General features: G+C 40.5%; 1 protein-coding gene across 3 annotated transcripts in view; it reads right to left on the bottom strand.

Annotated features, from left to right (window-relative positions):
- Window positions 1-19,116, bottom strand: part of RANBP17 (RAN binding protein 17) — a 300,545-nt gene that overhangs the window by 242,598 nt on the left and 38,831 nt on the right. For all 3 annotated transcript variants that reach the window (XM_084764395.1, XM_084764396.1, XM_084764397.1), the window contains exons 10-12: window positions 16,955-17,101; window positions 15,976-16,148; window positions 12,708-12,901 (exon numbers count right to left, since the gene is read on the bottom strand). In XM_084764395.1, the coding sequence (XP_084620521.1) occupies window positions 12,708-12,901; window positions 15,976-16,148; window positions 16,955-17,101 (514 nt within the window). The remainder of the gene's footprint in view (window positions 1-12,707; window positions 12,902-15,975; window positions 16,149-16,954; window positions 17,102-19,116) is intronic.

The raw sequence follows: 19,116 nt of genomic DNA, 5'->3' as shown, positions 1-19,116 counted from the left end.
TCCCTAACTCCTGCTTTACTCTTGCTCTTTTCTTGGCTTTCTGGCCACCGTTGTCCAACTCAGGAAAGTCAACTGGGTCACTACTCTCACCACTTAGCTCATCAACCACGTCACGTGACTATGGCTGCAGGTCTCTTCCTAAGGGCTCCATACAGTTGTGCTAACAGCTTCCCCACTGTTCTCAGTGGCAGGGCATCCTGAGCTCTGCAATCTGTGCTTCAATTGTCCAAGGCCACGGCGCTGGAACTTTCTGAGATCCAGCCATGCAACCACTCGGCTTGATCATTCTACTCAGTCCATGTCTCTGGTGACTTTAAACCTCCTTCTTGTCCTGCCTCTAAACTACTGACAAGTGTTTTAACATCACTGTTAAGATCTCATGGCAGCAAACACTCTACTTAGATCTGTCAGGAAAATGCCCTTATTTTATCTGTTTGTTTGGGGTTTTTTTGTTTTGTTTTGTTTTTTCTTCAAGACAGGGTTTTCTCTGTGTAGCTTTGGTTGTCCTGGACTCACTTTGTAGACCAGGCTGGCCTTGAACTCACAGTGATCTGCCTCCCAAGTGCTGGGATTAAAGGTGTGTACCACCATGCCCAGCTTTTTTATCTGGTTCTTAAAAAGAGACATCTGCTAGCCAAACATTCCTATGATCCAAGCATTTAGGAGGCTGAGGCAGGAAAGCTGTAATGAGTTTTAGGTCAACCTAGGTTACACAGAAACTATCACACAGACTCTGTCTCACACACACAGACTCTATCTCAACATATAATACCAAACACACAGCAGCTGAAAACCTACAAATACACCTACTGAGGCACAGTGATACCATGGGAGCTGTGGGGACCTTAAAGTCAGTTGTCAATCGAGTAGACTGTTTTGTTAGTCCTTCCTCTGAGCTACTCTCGAGCTTAGACAACATGAAAGAAGCAGAGCTGGTTCTGTTTATGACTGGTAGACGACAGGCTTGCTGTAATAACAATACAGATGATGAATTAAGTCTCAGCATTTCTCCACTTGCTACCTCCATTCTATTTTTCTACTGTGTCTAAGAGTCATTTTGACACGTATGGCATTCCCTTATGATCTTTTAACTTCCCATGTAATATTTTCATTTCCCTTTTTTATAGCATTTTTAACTATTTCTTCAGAACTGGGAGTTTAAAGATTCCTTCCTCAATTTACTATTTAACAATCCAAAACTTTAGAGCAACAACAACTAAATAATAATCAATGCATTAAATGAGTTCAGCATCTGGTAACCATAAAAACCAAAGTAGTGCAAACACTGCAAGATTTAATATTAAGTCAATTTTTTTACAGGTAGTTGGCTAAACATGATCCAAACTAGTATTTACACACAGAATGCCCATCTAGAAAAAAATACTAAAAATGCCACCTTTGTGTGACCAGGCAAAACAAAAGTACATGACACTAAGTATAGGGCTATCACATATCTATAAAGGAGACACAGGCATAGTTAATGAGGACTTGGCAAAGGGACAGGGAGCCTAGCCCTGGGGCGTCTGAACGAAGGGCCTTTCCTGTCAGTCACTCAGCACCCAACCTTCTGCTGAGTGAGAAAGGGTAAAACAGAGCCTCAAGTGCCAGAAACAACTTTAGGGCCAGACTTTACATACAGATGGAGTTGGATACCACAGGCACAGGTTCAGGGACAGTCAAATGCTTAACCAGCTGAAAAGCTAGAGGAGAATCCCACGTAAAAGGTGGACACAGTAGGATCTTGGGTAAAAATGTTATAAACTAAGTGGGATAACCTACCCAGACAGAGAAAGCTGGTAGGAATGCCAGTGCTAGGTGGACACAGGGCAACGACTCCCAAGCCAGGCCTAAGCATATATCCCCAGCGGCTCAACAAACCTCATGCCAACCCTGAGGACATGACTCAATGGCACAGTACGTGGTAGCATGTGAAGGCAGAGCCTTGCTCTAAGGAAATTGTTCAAATGACATTAAGCTAATAATACCCTCACCTGCCACTCTGCATATGGGAAGCACTCCAGGTAAAAGCAAGACAGAATAGAGACGGACTTTGTTAAGAACAAAACAAAACTATATACTATCTACAGGAGGTGCTTTAAAAACATCAGCAGACGGGAGGTAAGTGGACATATGAGAAGACTGTGGAAAGGCTATCACAGTGATAGGCAAATTTCAACAGAAAAATGTCAATTAAGAAGACATCATGTACCGGGCGGTGATGGCGCACGCCTTTAATCCCAGCACTTGGGAGGCAGATCACTGTGAGTTCAAGGTCAGCCTGGTCTACAAGGTGAGTCCAAGATAGTCAAGGCTACACAGAGAAACCTTGTCTCGAAAAACCAAAAAAAAAAAAAAAAAAAAAAAAAAAGACGACGACGACGTCATGTAGCCAGGCAGTGGTGGTGCACACCTTTAATCACAACACTTGGAAAGCAGAGACAGGCAGAGCTCTGTCAGTTTAAGGCCAGCTTGGTCTACAAAGATCCACGACAGCCAGGGATGAAGACAAAACCTGTCTCAAAAAATGAAATAAAAGTAAGGCATATCATTATCAAGCCTACATAAAACAAAAATTGCAAGAATTAGAGAAGAACAGATAATTTCATAATCTTATCTCTGCAGAACATAAACAGACAAAGGATTCTGAATTAAGTATCAGCACTATGTCCAATAGCATTAGTGACAGTTTTTCCAGGTGTACATGTTATGCGACGAGGGCAGGCCACATGACGAGTCACATAGCAAGCTTCAGTAAACTCAGAAGGGCATAACCATGTAAAGTGACACTTGACCAAGGTAGAAATTAGAAAGCAGGAAGCTATCTAATAATGCACCAGTTAAAAAAGAAAAACATAGATTAGAAAATATTTTTGAACAGAAAGGAATTTTTAATTTGCATGATAAAAGCTAGACCTAATTCAAAAAGCAAACAAAATAGAAATAAAACCTCTAGAGTCTGTAACAAAATTAGAAAAGTATCAAAAAAAAAAAAAATCCAAAACAGTAGTAAAACTTAAAATTAAAAGAAGTCAATCAAACTATAATTTGGTTCTCTAAAGTGATCAACAAGCCGGGCGTGGTGGCGCACGCCTTTAATCCCAGCACTCGGGAGGCAGAGGCAGGCGGATCGCTGTGAGTTCGAGGCCAGCCTGGTCTACAAAGTGAGTCCAGGATGGCCAAGGCTACACAGAGAAACCCTGTCTCGAAAAACCAAAAAAAAAAAAAAAAAAAAAAAAAAAAAAATAAAGTGATCAACAAAATAGTTGGAGCAATTAAAGAAAAAAGTAAAACAAACAAAAAATCAGTATAAAAAATGAAATCAAGTGCACTACTTCAAATACTATAGATTAAAAAACAAAAACAAAACAACAACAACAAAAAACAACAACCCAATAGTAGAATACTAGGAATAACTTTCTATCAATACATTTCAATATGGTACAAATTCCCCATAAAATAAAGAAAAAAACAACTCTTTAGTTTAGCTAAAATTCTATGCATTAAAGACAGAGAAAATGAAAACGGTGGAGGGAACTATGAACTAGTATCTTTTGCAAACACTGATTTAAAAAACCATCTTTTTGTACACGGTGTCAGACAATGTACGCATAAAAGAACACTGTAGTAAGTCCAAGTAAGAACTGTCCTGGGAATACAAAGCTACTTTAACAATTTTTAAAAATCAATTAATATAATTCACTATCTCAGCAATGAAAAAAGTTATTTGAAAAAGTAAAAAAACAAAAAAAAACCCACTTATTTAAAAAAAAAATACAGGATTCACTATAAATGCCCTAATGAATAAATAAAAATTTCCTGTTTATTATACCATGAACAACTTGAAAACATTCCCAGGTAAGGTTACACTCAGTAATAAATGTTGGATCCTGTTCTAATCTGTTCTAAGAGCATCAAGGTTGAGTTTATCCACTGCAGTGGAGAGTTCTATTGTAGAAAGAAAAAAGGAGGAGACGGGACTGTGGCTATCTGCAGACAACACTATCATGTAAATAACTGAGCAAGTGCACAGAAATGCAGCTGGAAATAATAGTCAGCAAAGACATACAACAAACATGTCAATTCTGATTGTATAGAGTAGCAGAGCTAAGTTATGAAATATATCAAAATACATAATAAACGTAGGACCATTTTTAATAACTGCACAACAAAACCAACAGAGCATTACAAGGACAACGTAAAGTTAATTAAGAGGAAGACACACAGTATTAATTGTTCCCATCTGCAATATAGATTGAGACAATATCAATTAAATTCCAGGAAGTTAACCTTTTAAAAAAATGGCCAAAAAAGAGCAGCAACAACAACAAATGCATGCTAATGGCACCATACAACAAACATACTGTTAAAAAAAAAACACAATTAGAGGTTTATATCACCTGACTTCAAGGCTCAGCTGAAAGCCACAATAGCTGAACCAATATGGCTTAAGAACAGATGTACAGACTAATGGTACAGGAGAATGATCTAGTAACAAACTTTAGCCTTTTAAGGGAAAATAATCTGGCAAAAAACATCATGGTAATTCAATGAAGGAAAGGTAATTTTGTCATCAGGTGACATAAGGACAATGGATTGACTATAAAGGAAAAACTTAAGAACTTACAACAATCAAAAGATTAATCCAACCCAGCATTTGGGTGACAGAGGCAGGTGGATCTCTGTGAGTTCAAGGCCAGCCTGGTCTACAGAGTCCAGGGCAGCCAGGCTATACAGAGAAACCCTGTCATGGAAAACAAACACAAAAAAGCAACAACAAAAGATTAATATGAAATGGATCATAGACCTAACCATAACAACTCAAACTATTAAACTTAAGAGAAAGTCTCTGTGAAGCTGCTACATAGGATTTCTTAATACAGAACACACAGCCATATTGGAAAAAAAAAAGTAAACTATCAAAGCGGGTGGTGGTAGCCCACGTCTTTAATTCCAGCATTGAGATCTTTGGACGCAAGCAGATCTCTGTGAGTTCAAAGTCAGCCTGGTCTACAGAGTGAGTTCCAGGACAGTAATGACTGCACAAATAAACCTGAACAACAAAAGAAAAACAGAAAAAAGAAAGAAAGAAAAACTTAGTTCTTTACAGGGTAATAAGAAGACAAAGTACAGACTAAGAAATGCACTTCCTAAGACACACACGAAACAAACTTTCAACAAAATGCAAAGCATTCCTACAATCCCACAATGAGAAAACACAAAAGCCAAGTTTAACATGGGCCAAAGTATATGCATGGCTTTAAAATGCTCATGAAAGATGTAAAAACGACTACCCAGTAGGTGCGTACAGATGACAACGACACCGATACCCGCTAGATACCCAGCAGATTGGTGAAATTTAAAAGAAACCAAGACCAGGAGTAGGTGGTTCAAAAAGAAGACCTTTCTCTCTCTCCAAAACAAACACAAAGAAGTGTCTAAACCAAGAGAGATGCAAATTGCAATAAAGAAACACAGCATGAAAAAGCAAAACATGATTTCTTCAAAAGATTGTAATTCCGCAACTACTAAATTCAAGATACTGAAAAGGGGTAGAATGTCAACTATCATATCAAAGACTCTCTGGTAAAAGTGGTCAGAGACTTAGAAAAGGAAATAAGCAAAATTCCCTCTGAAGGAGAAAAGGCAGCAAAATGGATGAGAAAACCAACAGTACAGGGAAATCACAGTCACGTGGAAGAAAAAGAGTCAGCATGAAAACCACTGAGATTATTAAGGGGGAGGGGGACGGATAGAAATACGGAAAATTAAAAAAAAAAATCAATGAGTCAGGGCCAACAAGGTAGCTTACACACTACCCAGTAAAGACCCCTGCCACCAAGCCCAATGAGCTGGGGAGGGAAGGAAAGAATTGACTCCTACAGGCTGTCCTCTGAGTCTTCATAGGGGCTATGGTATTAGTGCAAGTATATACATACACATATACAGAGAAACAAACAACATAAATTTTAGAATGTAATAAAAAATTAAAATTCAATGAATGAAATAAAACTAAAAACAAAAAACACAAGAGCAAAATATTACCCCCAAAAAATAGACCAAGTAGAAGAAAAAAATTAGCTGGAAGGCAAGGATGATAAAATACAATACTAAAACATCAATAAAGGAGATCGTCTTGCAGGGTAATGGTGGCACACACCTGGAATCCCAGCACATGGGGGGCGGGGGCGGGCAGGCGGGGGCGGGCGATCTCTGAGTTTGAAGCAGGCCTGGTCTATAGAGTGGGCTCTAGGACAGCCAGAGCTGCACAGAGAAACCTTGCCTCAAAAAACCAAAAAAAGAAAAGAGATCAAATGTTAAGAATCCACCAGGCAGAAGTAACTGAAGCAAACACTGCAGGCAGGGAATCCAGTGACGCAGAAAACTCAGCAAATCTAGGGGAAGGAAATGACATCTGGATAAAAAAGGCACTGAGAGTTGCAAACAGACATGACCAGAGAAGAACACTCCAAACACACACAATGGAGAGAATGCTGAAAATGCAAATACCGGAACAGTCTGAAAAGTTGTAAAAGGATGGGCCAGCTCACCTCTAGGCAGTGTGCTGCCTAAGAGCAGGGAGCCTCGTGAGACTCAGAGAAGCAAAACCTTACAAGCCCAAGAAGCAGAAACATTCAAGATTTATACGACCTTCTCCAAGGAAGGTCATGGAAGCAGTAAACACTGCTGAGAAGAAGGGACTGAGCAGCCCAGCACCTGCAAGTCAGAGAATGCCCAAACTGGAATAGGCTTTTCCACGATGCACTTGTCTCTGAGCCAGCCCTGCTCCTGTACTTATTTGCATCCTGTGAATAACTATAATCAACTTATCAATTTGTCAAGTTGGAATTGTTTGGCTTGTTGTTGGTTTCCTATTTGGAGTAACTAGGTATTTTTTAAAAGATTTATTTATTATTATGTATACAGTATTCTGCCTGCATGTACACCTGCAGGCCAGAAGTGGGCACCAGATCTTATAGATGGTTTTGAGCCACCATGTGGGTGCTGGGAATTGAACTCAGGACCTCTGGAGGAGCAGTCAGCGCTCTCAACCTCTGAGCCATCTCGCCAGCCCCGTAACTAGGTATTTTTATTTGTTCATGTTGTAAGATTCCAGGTGGCCTGAACTCAGCAGTAACATTATTAGCTAAGCAATGTGAGATTCCAGGTGGCTTGGGCTTAGCCATCATAACAACGGTGTTGTTAGCTGAGCAAAGCAAGTTAAGAATTGCAGGCCAATCACAAGGACAAGCAAAGTAACAGCGAACTGAGAAGAACAAGTTAAAAATCCTCCACTAGCCTCCATCTCAACCTTGCCCCCGGAATTTACTGCCCCCATCTCACCCTACTTAGAATTTACTACCTCAGACCCCCATTCACCTAAAAGGTCACCTATTGTTAGCCTATCACACATTAATTAACCATTGTCGCTAAGTTCTGCTTCTGTATATGGTATATTAATCCCCCGCTCTTGCAGAAAGGGGTCCTCCATCTCCTCGGAGGGGCTCAATAAAATTCCTTTGCTTTTGCACCATCTCTGGACTCTGACTTTCAGTTGGGCTTCAGGAATAGACTCTGACGTTCTGAGTCTAGCATTTGGAGGTCCCATCGAGCTCTGAAGCCCCTTGAGGACCAGACTCCGGCTGAGGAATAAGGAATAACAGGTACCACTGAGGTTTGTCTGGTCTCTTTTCTGTGTTGTTCTAACACTTTCCTCTTTACTCTGAATCTGGTTTGCAAACATCAGTCTGGGTTGAGGAAGCAACATACGGGGAAACACGTCGCCTGGGTTAAGGAGACAGCGTAACGTGTCTCCTCCTAGATCAAGGAAGCAACTATGTTGCTCTCAGTGTCCTCGCAATAGTCGGGGTCCCCAGCTTGAGCTGTCCCCGCCTGGGTAAACTCAGAGAACGCCAGGAGCAGGGTGAAACAGCCCTTCTCCAACCTGTGTGCCAGCACTTTGCTCTTGCCCAAGAGGGTAGAAGTCTCCACTCGCAGGTCTGGGCCACGCTGGGGGCACGGGCGTGGCTTGTATGTGGTTTTCCTTGCCTGTTTTCTGCCACATCCGTGGCAGGGGCATTGACTCGTGTGAGGTTCTGTCTGTCTGTCTGTTGCTGTTTCTGTTGGACTAACTATTGACGAACTGCCTGGCATGAGGCAGGCTGAGCCGACTCCCTTGACTGTCATAACCGACCATTGGACTGACTTACAGATTAGGGCTCTCAACCTATCTTTGTTAGTCAAGAAAAGCAGCATGATTCCTTTTTGCAGAATGGCCCACATACGGGGTCGGCTAGCCGGCCACAGGGACTTTCGATCTCCTTACCTCTTTGGCAGTAAAAAAGATTGTTTTTGGACTGAACTCATCAGGACATCCTGACCAGGTTCCTTACATCACTATCTGGAAGGAGCTCATTATAGACCCCCCCCCCAACTTGGGTCCACCCCTTCTTGCCTAACCCTGTTCCTCAGATTCTTCCCTTACAGGAGCCTCCAGCATCTGCAGTGCCGGAACTGTCTCCCAGCCAGAGACAGCCACTGCCTGTCATCCAAGAAGATCCTGCCACAAATGACCTGCTTCATCTAGATCACCCTCCCTCCTATCGGGCGGGTCAATCACTCCCCTCTTCTCCCTCCCCGGCAGCCCATTACCCCCTCCTCTTAGTCTCCTTCCTCCTTCTCCTCCATCCTTACACAGTGCACCCCATTCCCCTCAACAACTACTGAATCCATCCCTAACATTACTCCCCTCTCCACCAATTCATCTCCCCTGGTGGACTGGCCATGGGGACCCGAAGTAAACGGGTTCCTTCTGAACCCAATCTTATTACTCTGCCCCTGAGAGCCGTGAGCAGGAGGTGAATCGCAGGGTAGTGGACATTCACCCCATGGTGCCCAACCCTTACACTCTCCTGCACTCTCCTGGACTTAGAAGATGCTTTCTTTTGCCTGGCTCTGGCACCACAGAGCCAGGAGATCTTTGCCTTCGAATGGAAGGACCCAGAGCACGGACTCACTAGACAACTCACATGGACCCGGCTGCCCCAGGGGTTTAAAAACTCCCCAATTAACTTTGATGAGGCCCTCCATCAGGATCTCCAGACCTACCAGATCAACAATCCCCAGGTAACTCTCCTACGGTGTACGTAGATGACCTTCTAATTGCAGGCAAAGAACAAGAAGCCCGCATAAAGGAACCAAGCGGCTACTCAGACAGCTGGGACGCCTCAGCTACCAGGCATCTGCCAAGTAGGCACAAATCTGTGAAGGAGAGGTAACGTACCTAGGGTATCTTCTGAAGGACGGGCAGAGATGGTTGTCAAAAGCCAGAAAACAGACCATTTTGAACCTGCCAACCTCAAAAATACCTAAACAGTTGAGGGAGTTCCTGGGAACAGTTGACTTTTGTCATCTATGGATACAGGGCTTCGCTGAGATGGCTGCCCCCCTTTATCCTATAACTAAGGGTGGCCAGCCTTTTCATGGGACTGAGACTGAACAGGGCTCTTTGAAGCGATCAAACAAGCTCTCTTGTGTGCCCCAGAGTTGGAACTGCCCGACTTATTAACTAAGCCCTCCCATTTATATGTGGCTGAGAATAACGAGATCGCAAAGGGAGTTCTCACACAACAGTTGGGCCCCTAGAAACAGCTGGTGGCCTACCTGTCCAAAAAGCTGGAAAACCAAAATAAACAAACAAATAAATAGCCCTTTCCTAATAGTTTAAAAAAATAATACATAGTAATAGCCTTAACCAAGGAGGGCAAACACCTTTACAATAAACACCTTAAAACACTGAAGGGAAAATCTGAAGATATTGGTTGATGAAAACTTTCCTTATTCATGAATTGGCACTATTCGTTTTGTGAAAACATCTATATTACTAATGTGACTTATGGAAATAATGGAACCTTAACCAAAATCCTTAAGATACTCTTCAAATAACTAGGGGGAAAAAAGCCTCACGTTCATATGGAAGCAAAAGAGACCATGTGTTGGGGTTGGTCTGGTGCTGTATATTCAAATGCTACCAAGATCTGATTACCGCTCAGAGGAGCACATTCTCACCCACACCAAGTGATGTTGTGTAAACTCTGCTCCCCAAACTAAAGCTGGCTGGTTAATAAAAATACCTAGGAACCTGTAACTGGGCAGAAGAGAAGGAGGTAGAGCTTAGGATCCCAGGCTTGGGGTCTCATGTAGAGACCGCGAGGCTGGAAGAGAGGGAGAGAGAGAAGCAGGAGAGGGAGCTGGAGAGAAGGAGGTCGCCATGGGGCAGTGTGGACCATGAGCATGTGGCCAAGAGGGCTGGCCTGATGGAGCAGAAGCGGCCCACACAGTAACTTGGAAAATGCCAGCTGAGAAATAGCAAAATAGCTGAGAGGGTTGATATCTGCCCAGTTATGGTATGTTAAAGCTTTTACTAACTGAAAAGGTTTCTGTCTCGATTCTCTGGGAAGTAGCTGGGCTAGAGAAGCCCTCTAGAGTGTAACATCCTCCCACAACAAGCAGGACTACCTCGGGTGTCAGGGCCGTACTCAGCAAAGAGAGCAATGCGACAACAATGGAGTCTTAATCTCAGAGTCATTACAGAGCCACCATAACAAAAACAAGACATGGAGACCCATGCAATCTGACAGAAGACCTACAAACAGCTTACATAGTACACTCTTGATTTCTGACAATTATTTCAACAAACATGCATTGGTGAGAACGGCCTTTTAAATAAACAGTGTTGGAAATGCTGGGTTTCTTTACGTATAAGAATGAAAGCAGATCCATGTACGTCACTATATATAAAACTGACCTCAGAATGTCATATGAGGTTACATGAAATTAAAAGGCTACCGCAGGGCAACAGAAATGGTCAGCAGAGTGAAGAAGAGTTAAAAAGCGGGAAAATATTTAAAAGATACATATTGGATAAAGAAGTAATTTCTAGAATACAGAAAGAGCTGCAAAAACTAAACACTAACAAAAAAACATTCTGTCAATACATGGGCAGATGAACTGACATAGTTGTCAAAAAGCAAAACACAAATGGCCAATAAGTACATGAGAAAGTGCAACATCCTTGCAGTCAGGGAAATGTAAAATTGCTCTGAGGTATCATTCACCACTTTTAGAATGGCTAGCTTGGAGAAAACAAATGACAGCGTGAATGGGGAAAGAAGAACATATGTTTGCTGCTGTTGGGAACATAAACTTGTGCAAACAATATAGGAACAAATACAGTCACTTTTTTTTTAAGTAAAAACAGAATTACACATGACCCAGACATAATACTCCTGGGAATATTCCTAAAGGACCACAGTGACACTTGTACTTCCATGCTTAGTGTTGTGCTATTTGCCATGGCTAGGAAATGAAACCAGCCTAGATGCCCATCAACAAATGAGCAGATGAAGAAAAATGGTAGACATATACAATGGCATTTCATCTAGCCATGAAGAAAAGTGAAATTATGACATTTGTAGAAATGGGACAAGAAACTATTATTTTAACAGACTCCAAAAGACATATATTGCCTATTTTGTCCTATACACAGACTGTAAATTTAAAATTAAATGTATAACATGAATATGTTATCAAAAGGTATATTTATATCAGTAGGTATGGACATGTCATGAAACTAGAGCCGGTCATAAAGGGGAGAAAGGGAGGTGATGCGATGTATGAGGCACAGAGACAGGAGTGACACTCTGGAGGAAAGAAGGGAGCAGACACAGCCAGAGAGGAGGAGAGCACACAGGGGAACTGGGGAAAGGGAATGAATGGAAACAAAGTATAAAACACTAACAGAGCTGGGTAGTGGTGGCCCACGCCTTTAATCCCAGCACTCCGGAGCAAGAGGCGGGTGGATCTCTGTGAGTTCCAAGGCAGCCTGGTCTACACAAAGAGTTCCAGGACAGCCAGGGCTATGCACAGACACCTTGTGTAAAAAAAAAAAAAGAGAGAGAGAGAGAGAGAGAAAGAGAGAGAGAGAGAAAGAGAAAGAGAGAGAAAAGAAGATAAACAAACAAAAAATCCACTAGCACGTGGATATACCAGTGGAACAGTGAAACCCATTATTCTGTATTCTAGCCTAACAAATAACAAAAGCTATAGGATCTTTCATCCTTATATTGCATTTTAAAAATCTGGGAAAAAATGTTATTCCCTACTATCTATCTGAAAGTATTTAAAAGGATATAAAAGTGAAGCCTCCCTTAGTAAGATTAAAGATGAAATAATAAAGAAAGTGAAAAATAAGAATTAAAAAGCCATGGTGAAGACCAATAAAGTAAAATTTGAAGAGGCGTCTTTCACTCGCCAATTTTGGCTGAGTTTCCAATCTACTATTGTCAAGAAAGCTACAATACTAGTTCAAAGACATTGGCATCATCACACTGTCTGCGTGAGTCCATGCTGTTGTTGCCTCTGTCTCATAAACATATTAAAGATCAACAAGCACACTATTCAACAGCTTAATAAAATCAGTGCTTTACTAAGGAAATAGACACTGGGAGAAACATAAAATTAGTTTATAGCAGAGTAGACTGGCCTCAAACTCAGAGATCCTCCGGCCTCTGCCTCCACAGTGCTGGAATTAAAGCCGTGTGCCACCACGCCCAGTTTAGGGCAGGAGTCTTACAGTGACTAATGGCTTTACTCATGAGAGCATACTGCTCACAACTGTGTAACTGCTCACAACTGTGTAACAGACTGACCTTCCTGAATTGCCATGTCAACAGCGAGCCCAGAAGCTGAATGCAGAAGCTTTTGATAATTCTGTGCATTTTGGTCAAATAGTTGTACAAGGAGAGTACACGTCTTCTCATATTCACATCTGCTGACTGTGCACAGTTGCTCCAGCTGCTGGAACACGGTAGCAGTGTCATCCAGGGGGTCATCTAAATTATCTCTGAAACATGGAAGACATTCGCTTACAATGTGGTACATCTTAATCACAACACAGAAACTTTGCAATCTAAAAATGCTATGATGAACCAAGAAATAAAAGACAAATGGATTGGAAAGTAAAAATAAAATCCCATATATGAATTTGACATGATTATGCACATAAAAATTACCAAACCTCCCTCCCCCCACAAAGCTAGTAGAACTAAGAAGTGAAATTACTGAGGTCATAGCAAACGAACTCAAAATGCTAAAACAGCTGTGCCGCTCTATAGTGGCAAAGAAAGGAAAATGAAATATTAAACAACAGTGTCATGGTAAAGCCAGGCACAGTGGCGCACGCCTGTAATCCCAGCACTCGGGAGGCAGAGGCAGGCAGATCTCTGTGAGTTAGAGGCCAGCCTGGTCTACAAAGTGAGCCCAAACAGCCAAGGCTACACAGAGACCCTGTCTTGAAAAACCAAAAGACAGAGAGACAGACAGACAGACAGATGATGACAGACAGACAGACAGCATGGTAAGGTGAATGAGGAGCACAGGCCTATAATTAAAACATCCAAGAAGTGACAACAGAAGAATCACCCTCAGTTACAAGTAAATTTAAAGGCTAGCTTGGAGCCCATGAGATACTGTTCTCAAAAATAAATAAATAAATTTAAATAACTGTATAATACAAAGGTATTAACTAAATATGCTCAAAATCTAAAAGCTAAAATTAAAAACTAATGATCAAAGAAAGCAAATAGCTAAATAAACGAAAGGGAGAATCACCAAGGCTGCTAACTGAAAAACTCCATTGCTGTAATCTCAGTTCCTTTCCCAAATTAACAGACGGCATTCAGTAAAACCCAGACAAAAGCTGAGCTGCACAGTGCTTCCTGCAAAGGCTGGGGACCTCACCTTGATCCCTGGAACCGTGTAAACAAAGATGGAAGGCCAGAGACACCTCCATGAGGCTGCTCTCTGACCTGCACAGGTGCTAGGCATGTATTCTCACACACACAATAATAATACCTTTTTAAATTAAATAAGAGACTAGAATATTGAAGCTAAATTTTACATGGAAAAAGAATGAAGTACAATAGCCAAAACAATTCTGAAAAGTGAAAACCAAGTTGGAAGACTCACACTGTTTTTTTCCTATAGTAACTAAGACAAGGCACTGCTGGAAAGATGTGTGGACTGCTAACTACAGAGTCTCAAAGGGGACCATATACATGCGGTAGATTAATTCTTAACAACTCTTAACTTAAATTCAATTAGAAAGGATAATCTGCATCCACAAATGGTGCCAGGTGACGAACTGGTGATCCAACTCAAACAAGATGGAGACAGAAGAACCTGATCTCAACTTGATATATCAAATATAAATATATACAGACCATACATAAAACATAACTTACAAAACTTGGCTTTTTTGTTTGTTCAATTTTTGTTTCTGAGACAGAATTCTTGTGTGACCTAGGCTGGCCTTCCACGCACTACACACAGCTTCTGACTCCCTGCCTCAGCATCCCAGTGCTGGCAGTACAAACACGTGTTTCCACACTCAGAACAAAAATTAACTTCAAATGGATCACACACATAAGTGTAAATCATAAACTATAAGAGAGTAAAGAAAAGCTCTGACTTGGAATGACGTAAAAACATTCCTAAGACACAGCAGCAACCATGACACACAGAATAACAAGCAGTAAGCGGGAGCTCATCAAATGTGACTTACAACCTCCTAAAGACTCCGAAAGTAAAAAGGCAACTGATAGGCACCAAGAGGCTGCCCCAGACTTTAACAAGAATACAGAGACTTGTGAACAGAACATCAGCTTCTAAAAGCCCAATCTAAGGAAATAACCCGATTTTTAAAAGGTGATGGCAACAGATTTTAAAAATTATTTTCATTTTATTTTATGTGTGTGGGTGTTTGACTGTGTTTATGTCTGTGCACCATGTGTGCCTGGTGCCCTGGGAAGCAAGAAGAGAGCTTCAGATCCCCTAGGGCTGGAGTTCCAGAGGGATGGCTCTGAGCTGCCCTGTGAGTGCTGCAGGCGAACCCTGGGTCATCTGAAAAAGAAGTCAGGGCCCTTCACCACCCAGCTATCTACCTCTGCAGCCCACAGCAACACACCAGACAGACACCTGCGCAAAGAACAAATGTAGACAGCAAATACGCATGGGAAACAACGTTCACTATTAGGAGTATTATGACTCATTGATGGAATACAAATTAAAACCACAATGAGGTGCCACTACACACCTTACTATAAAACTAAAAAGATCATCATCAACGGCCAGCAATAAAGTGCAGAGCTGTTCAAACTTTCATCCAATGTAGGTGTTAAGTGCAGATGTTACAGCCACTTTGGAAAATGGTTTGGCCGCTTTTTTTTTTTTTAAATAAGACAGAGTTTCTCTGTGTAGCCTTGTTGTCCTAGACTCTCTTTGTAGACCAAGCTGGCCTCAAACTCACAGAAGTTTGGCAGCTTTTTGGAAAAAACAATATATATACTTACCATGCCACCAGGAAACCCACATGTAGGTATTTTACATAAGAGAGATGGAAACTTACGCTCATGTGAAACTGTACACAGGAATGATATCAGCTGTTTAGCCCCACTGCTAAAACAGTAAACAACCCAAATATCCATGTACAGTAAATGGGTGCACTGATACATTCACAGATGGGACTCTACTCCGTAATAAAAAGAAGCCCCCGGTACAACATGGAGGGATTCCAAATGCTTGTGCCAAATGAAAGACATCAGACTTCAAAAGCTAAATACTGACATTCCATCTGTACAATAGCCTAGAAATGGCAAAACCTATAGGAAAACAAACAGAATAATCATTGCCAGAGCTGTGCACTAACTTAAAAAAGACCAAAAGTGCCTGTGGGGTGATGGCACTGCATTCACTCCTGAGTATGGCGGTGGCTACGCAACTGCACCTACTCACCAAAACTCACAAAACTGTACGTACATCAACAGTGGTGAACCTTAACATTTTACCTCAATCTTGAAAAACTCCAAGATAAAATAGATTAAAAAATAAAACATTTAACATTATTTAATATTTTAATACCTCACAACAATGGCAACAGATTCCAGTCGGGAAGTGATAAAGGCCTTGGTGATTTCAGGTGCGTAAGTGTCTAATAAGTGGGGTTCAGTTGATTTCACAAAAGGAACGGATGCTACCATCCTCTGCCACAGGGTTAGTAAGTAATGAACACTGTTGGGGGCAAACTCCCAATGCTACAAACAAACACAGCAGATGTTAATTAAAATGGCATTATAGCTTTCTAGACTAAAAACCATAGAGAAAAATTACTACAGGTAAAATTAACGGGGCTTGCTGTTGTTGCTGCTGCTGTTTTGGGTTAGGGCTTTTGTTGTGAAACAAGGGCCTCATGTAGCCTAGGCTGGCCCTGAGTTCATTATGTCCCTGAGAAGGGCCGTTACCTTCTGGTTCTCCTTGCTCCACATCCTGAGTGCTGCTCTTACAGGCTTGCACCACCATCTCAATTTGCATGGTGCTGGGATAGAGCCTGGAGTTCTGTGGATGTTAGGCAAATTTCTATGAACTGAACTATATCACCAGCCCTAATAAAAGTCACTTGTATTCTGATAACTAAGAATCACTTAAAATAGCAAATTTTATGAATCCAAGAAGTATTTAAAAAAATAACAACTCTCACTATGCCACTTACTATAATGACTACAAAATATTACCACATTTCCTTAAAAGAGCTGATAGCAAGTGGAACCGGCTTCCCATCAACTTCCAAAGAAATTTTCCCATAATGCAATCTGTAAAAGCATTCTTACTTCTTTACATAGATTTGATTATGGATGCTCATCACTCCTCAACTATTAGAGATTTAAGCAGAATACCAATTTTTATTACTTTATGTGTTGCAATGACTATTTTATCTAAAAACTTTGTAAAGAATAATTCTAAAGTTCTCAAACAAGTTTTTTTAAAAACCACCTGTACCAAACCTTAATCAAGAAATTATTTTAAAAATATACTTTGACCTCAATTGTACCCTTGTACTTACCTGTAGGCTAGTAATAGTAAAATTGGCAATCAACCCAATAACTTCGGCATACTCCTTCACCAGCACTAATTCTCCCAACTGGTAATTTGTCTTTAAACGAGCCAAAAACCGACAAAATTCATGATAATTCCCAGGATCAGACAAACCCTAAATTAAGATACAAAAGAAAAATTCTTTAAAGAAACTGATTTAAAAAGCCAACTATTTTTATTTTTTTATTGAGTCCCCTGGTTATCATAGTCACTTACTTTGTGGTAGATGACGGGTAGATAATAGCACCAAAGAACAAATGAGTCCTGCTAAGTTCAGTGTCATTGTCAATTAGCAACAAAGTATTTACAAGTAGCACTGCACCAAGACGACCAAATATGTTTGGGAACTTATTACACAAAAAGGTGTGTGTGTGTGTGTGTGTGTGTGTGTGTGTGTGTGTGTGTGTGTACACGTACATACGTACATTATACAAGTGCACAAGCATAAATAACAGAAAATTCTTTTAATTCAACACTTATTAAGTATCCTTAGATTTTGTGGCTCCAAGTTAACATCTTGTCTCTGAACAACAAGGCATTCAAATAAAATTATTGTAGCAAAGGGAAGAAAGTTTAATAAAATCCCTCCACAACATCCAAGTAACTTTTAGAAGAAAAGTTAAAAGGAACAGACCAAGAAACACCTTTCCAAGCAACTGTGAATAGCTTGAATATTAGACACACACACAAACACACAAAAGTTACCTCCATATTAAGTACTACGCAGTATATCTGGCATATAATCAAATTAAAAATGAATTGGTTGAATGTTAATACTTAAAGACTCTGAAGAATTTTACTAATGGGGGTATTACGTACAACAAATTCCAAAAACGCATGTTAAAACAAGGTATTTTAGTACACATTTATAATTCTAAATGACTTTTACAGTGAAACATCACCATGAAAAGGAAATATCTTCAGATTATCTGACATTGACCAAGTATCTCCCACAATACAGGTCATGATAGTCACACAAATAATTTACAATCTTAAAAGTAAAACCCCATCTATCAGCAAAATGAGTAAATACAAGACCTGAAACAACATTGAAAAGATTAAAAAAAAAAAAGTATACATTCTAAGATATTCCACCGGGGAAGTACTGGGGTGTAAAGGATGTGGGCAGGGCATGTTTGGGATGCACATGATCTAGATACATTATATACACACATGTGAAATTGATAGAGTAAGTGAAAATATTGTAAAAAAATGAAAAAAGTCTCTTCAACAGTCGGGGCGGGGGGAGCCTTTGTAGAATGATAACATTTTATTTCTATCCAAAGCTATCTGATGCCTCCAATTTGCCATAACTGAGAAGCGCAGATAAAGCTCTTTAAGCTGCCAATTATGCGTTTACAGTCCCTGGCTTAATTACAAAAGCGTTCAGCCAGAAAAACCAAATTAAAAGTGATACAATTACTTTTTCGACATTCTAAACCTCTAATGAATGTCTATCGGCTTGTGTGTGCTGACACCAAAGTGCCAGAGCTAATGCAGTCTATTTCTGAAGTTACAGACTGAGGTGTCCACAAGAGGGCAAAAGACACCATTTCAAAACTTAAGACAACTTATTTCAATATTAACAATTAAATTTAAGTTGTGTCCTATTTCAAAAAGCAGATGTAGTCCTCAATCACCTCAGCAGTTCACCTAGTACAAGCCAAGAAATAAAATACAATGATAAAAGGCAGAAGCACAGCCGGGCGAGGCGGCACACGCCTGTAATCCCAGCACTCGGGAGGCAGAGACAGGTGGATCGCTGAGTTCCAGGTCAGCCTGGTCTACACAGTGAGTCCAGGATAGTCAAGGCTATACAGAGAAACCTTGTCTCAAAAAAAAAAAAAAAAAAAAAGACAGAAGCATAATTCACTCAACACATGATTTCAATTCATATTCATTTTCACCTTAAAAAAGAAAAAGAAAAAGAAAAGAGAAGGAATATCAAATCAATATTGAAATACTCTCATCTAAAAATTATATATATATATATATATAAAATAAGACCTCAGGAAGACGAATACAATTCTAAATATTTTCTTTCCAAAACAAAATTTAAAAATTATTATGTATTAGTGGGTAGAAATATACTTTCTATATGCTAAACATTAATTAAATTATTTCATAAAT

This window comes from Acomys minous (assembly GCF_964271855.1).
Source record: "Acomys minous genome assembly, chromosome: 16".
Classification (NCBI taxonomy): domain Eukaryota; kingdom Metazoa; phylum Chordata; class Mammalia; order Rodentia; family Muridae; genus Acomys; species Acomys minous.
The sequence above is the reverse complement of the archived record's forward strand: the minus strand, read 5'-3'. Positions and strand labels throughout refer to the sequence as shown.